General features: G+C 56.6%; 1 protein-coding gene across 10 annotated transcripts in view; it reads left to right on the forward strand.

The window, feature by feature from the left end:
• The first annotated feature begins 783 nt into the window (after positions 1–783).
• Adgrb2 (adhesion G protein-coupled receptor B2) overlaps positions 784–4101 on the forward strand; it is a 29909-nt gene continuing 26591 nt past the window's right edge. For all 10 annotated transcript variants that reach the window (XM_010621585.3, XM_010621586.3, XM_010621587.3 and 7 more), the window contains exon 1: positions 784–1596. In XM_010621585.3, the coding sequence (XP_010619887.2) occupies positions 801–1596 (796 nt within the window). In that variant the 5' untranslated portion in view covers positions 784–800. The remainder of the gene's footprint in view (positions 1597–4101) is intronic.

Here is a 4101-nt window from a genome sequence, read left to right on the forward strand (position 1 = left end):
CCAATAGATGATTGGCTGAACTGGGGTTCAAGCCCACCATCCTCTTGCCTGGTGCTTCTTCTTGTTCCAACCAGGAAATCCCCTGCAGTGATACACACATGACATTCACATTAGCAAGGCCCTCCCTCCTGAAGTGGTTGAGCACGTTCCCTGGCACACTGGCTGTAACTCCACCCCTTTCTCTCCCACTCAGTGAAGCAAGTGAGTGAGAATGACATTATTCTGGGAATAACCTTGAATCGAGGTGATTTATGAAAAAGCAAATCGTTGTCAAACATCACCATTTTGACAATTACTGCTGGATTATGCACGACACTCCTCACAGCTATCACGACACACAGTGACTGAGAGCAACAGTTATGGAGAATAAAGGTGGAGTGGTAGGGCTGGGGCTGGATCTGAACATCAAGCCCAGATGCTTGTAGCTGATGAGCTGAATAAGGGAACCATAGAATGATACTGACAGCAGCTAACGCCCTTCGAAATGAAGGGCTTAGAAGATTCCAAGCCTTCTTCTGAGCCGTTTCCCTTACTTGTCACATTTTACCCTTGTAGGAAACTTGTGAGAGAGGTACTGGCATTGCTTCATTTTATAGGTAAGGACACTGAGGCTGAGAGAGGTGAAGTCTGTTGTCTAAGATCACACAGGTGGGCCTGAGTGACTTACAAGAGCACAGTCTTCTGTAATCCCAGCACTTGGGAGCTCACTGCCTGCAGCTGCCCCGGGAGGTTCAGAGCCCATTCTGGCTATGTGGAGGCCTGCTGACTTCTGTCTCTCTCCACAGGGCAAGGGACATAGGATGACCCCAGCCTGTCCCCTCTTACTGTCTGTGATTCTGTCCCTGCGCCTGGCCACCGCCTTCGACCCTGCCCCCAGTGCCTGCTCTGCCCTGGCCTCCGGCGTGCTCTACGGGGCCTTTTCGCTGCAGGACCTCTTTCCTACCATCGCCTCGGGTTGCTCCTGGACCCTGGAGAACCCTGATCCCACCAAGTACTCCCTCTATCTGCGCTTCAACCGCCAGGAGCAGGTGTGCGCCCACTTTGCCCCCCGCCTCCTGCCCCTGGACCACTACCTAGTCAACTTCACCTGCCTGCGGCCAAGCTCTGAGGAGGCCGGAGCCCAGGCAGAGTCAGAGGTGGGGCAGACAGAGGAAGAGGAGGCAGCAGCGGCGGGGTTAGAGCTGTGCAGTGGCTCGGGCCCCTTCACCTTCCTTCACTTTGACAAGAACTTCGTGCAGCTATGCCTGTCAGCTGAGCCCTCGGAGGCCCCACGCCTGCTGGCACCTGCGGCCCTAGCCTTCCGCTTTGTTGAGGTCTTGCTCATCAACAACAACAACTCCAGCCAGTTCACTTGTGGCGTGCTCTGCCGCTGGAGTGAGGAGTGTGGCCGTGCTGCAGGCAGGGCCTGTGGCTTTGCCCAGCCAGGCTGCAGCTGCCCTGGGGAGGCGGGGGCCGGCCCCGCCACCACACCTCCGGGTCCTCCTGCTGACCACACCTTATCCAATGCCTTGGTGCCTGGGGGCCCAGCCCCGCCTGGCGAGGCCGATTTGCACTCCGGAAGCAGCAATGACCTATTCACCACCGAGATGAGATATGGTGAGTCTGAGCAGGGCCCCTGTGGGCTGGGGTATCCAGGGGGCCGATGGTGTCCGTCCCAGAAGATCCTAACACAAAGGTGTAGTTATTCACAGATGTCACCTCTTTTCTCAGTCTTGTCTAAATGATGGGGTCACTGAAATAGATCAGAATCAGGCCTCACTCTGGAATTCCAGAGTGTGCAGTCCTGGTGGATGAATGGGCTATGGATGGGATAGTGCAGAGTGATATGTAAACCAGGGAGGGACCTCCCCGCTGGGCAGCCGGGGCAACTTCCTGAAGGGAGAGGTGCAGGAACTGAGACCTGATGGACAAATGGGAGTGAGACGAGCCAAAGCAGTGGTGAGGGCATTCCAGGCAGATGGAACAGCACACAAAGGCCTCACGCTGGGAGTGGCTGTGACAGGTGCAAGTTGACAAGTTTGCTTGCAGACTGGAGTGGGCGGGGAGCACAGAGATGTTCCTGCCCACGCGGGTCGGTGACTTTTGGCAGTGCCCCAGGGTCAGGGTAGAAGGCAAGGAAGAGTGTGCCTGGGTGAAGAGGCCTGAGCTTCGAGGCTGCCTGGGAGGGCTGAGCTGGCCCAGCTCCCAGCATCCTATCTCCCCCTTCTGGGCCCATGTCTTCTGGGACAGAGGCTGCCAGCTGCTGGAGCTTCCTGCTGACTGGGCAAAAGCTCTGTGAGCCCTTGAGTCCTTCCTGCTTGCACCCACCCCAGCTCCCACAGCCACAGCCACAGCCACCTTTCACTGACCAGCTTTCTGCAACTGCAAGGCCCCAAGCCCTTTGGCTAGACCCTGTGTGCCTACTAAACACTGCTGGGCCAAGGTCTGGCCAGTAGGCCTGACAGCAGACAGGGGCCAAGGACATAGAGATAGGAGAGAGGGAGTCTGGTCCCCATATAGGGAGGTCCCTGCCCTCTGGACCTGTTTCTTCATTTGGGTAACGTGCTACCTTCAGATAAAGGAGGATGCAGGGATGCAGTTGTCTGGGTCTCTCCGACTACTTACAGGGCGGCAGGGGCTCATGAGGATTGTGAGAGGACTAAAGGGTATGACCTGTTTTCTCTCTGCTTTGGAGGCTAGAGGTAGGCACTGAATTGACTGTTCACTTGAATAATAAAGGCATCTGGCTTCTTTTTAGGGGGTGGGTCTGTAAAATGGGGAGATATTCCTGAATTAGCTAGAGGGGTAACGGCAATGGCCTCTCCCAGTGATTTGGAGGGGACCTTCTTGGCCACACCCATGAGATATCTGCCATCATGCCCATCCACTGTCAATGCCCAGTGGCCTTGCTGTGGCCTCTAAGGCCAGCTTGGCCTCTAACAGTGGTCGATGAAGCTGTCTGAGTGACAGCCAGGCTGTGGGCAGGTTACAGGCCCTGGAGGCTGGCCTGGGATTTAGTGCCTGCAGGAAGAAATTGAATTTTGCTTCTTTGTCGAACATCGGCGGAGAGCGCCAGGCGTATATCAGGAGGTTTATGGTTCTTCCTGCGTGGCCGCCACTGCCTGCCACGCTGTGGGAGCCTCCCCCATTCGCTTAGCTGTGGGTAGGTTCTTTTATGTGGCTTTTCCTGTAGTCCATCCACCCAGTGGTCTGCAGTGAATGGAGCAAGGCTCTGCCCTCATGGGCGGATACTGGCCGGGCAGGCAGCCATATGGAGCACAGAGCCAGGAGCAGCCAGCTGGGCTTGGTGGAAGCCAGAAGCTGGTTGGTAGCTGGGGTCAGAGAGGGCTGGTGATGAGAAGGGCACCATCATCAGAGCCTCTATAGGTTGTGCCTGGAGATGGATGGAGACTGGATGGCTGGTTCTTCTTGGCCCCGAGGCCTGGTGTCCTTTCCAAAAAGGGAGCCCTGCACTAAGCTCCTAGCTCTCCCTAAGCCTGACCTCTACTTTTGTCCCTTGCCCTACTTGGCATGGCTCCATGTGGGTGCTCTGTCAGGAAGGCCACCGTGGGGAGTTGGCATTGAGCAATGTGGCGTCAGCTGGCATACGCGAGCTCACATGGTACACTGGTACCTGGAGCTGGCTGGCATAGCCCCTTCTCCTCCCTTGGCAGGTAGGGGGCTCTTTGCTCTGCCACTGCACCCTCCTGCCTAACCTTTCTGATGTGAGAGACAGCGGGCACATGACTCAGTTTGTTCCACATGACTGTGGGTTGGAGGCATCTTCAGGCCTCCGAGCACTCTGGGGCAGCCTCACTTTCACCAGGTCCTTGGATCCCCTGGACACTCCCATGCTGCCTGCCTCACACTGGGCAGTGGGTCAGTGGGCTGGCACATGGGGCTGACAGGTAGACAGGAAGTCTCGTAGGAACAGTGGTGCACAGGCAGAGTGAGACCCTCATCTCAGCCCCTCTAACTGGGTTCACTCTCTGGGACACCCTGAGTTGTGTTTCAAGTCCAAGCAGAGTGAGTTGGGGTTAGCTCTAGAGCAGGAAAGAGGCTGGAGGTTCTGCTGGGCAGTGCCTGAGCGGGGTGCCTCAGAGCTGAGTGCATTTGTGAAAA

The sequence above is a fragment of the Fukomys damarensis genome, unplaced genomic scaffold (genome assembly GCF_012274545.1).
Source record: "Fukomys damarensis isolate Sample0158 unplaced genomic scaffold, DMR_v1.0_HiC HiC_scaffold_23, whole genome shotgun sequence".
NCBI lineage: Eukaryota > Metazoa > Chordata > Mammalia > Rodentia > Bathyergidae > Fukomys > Fukomys damarensis.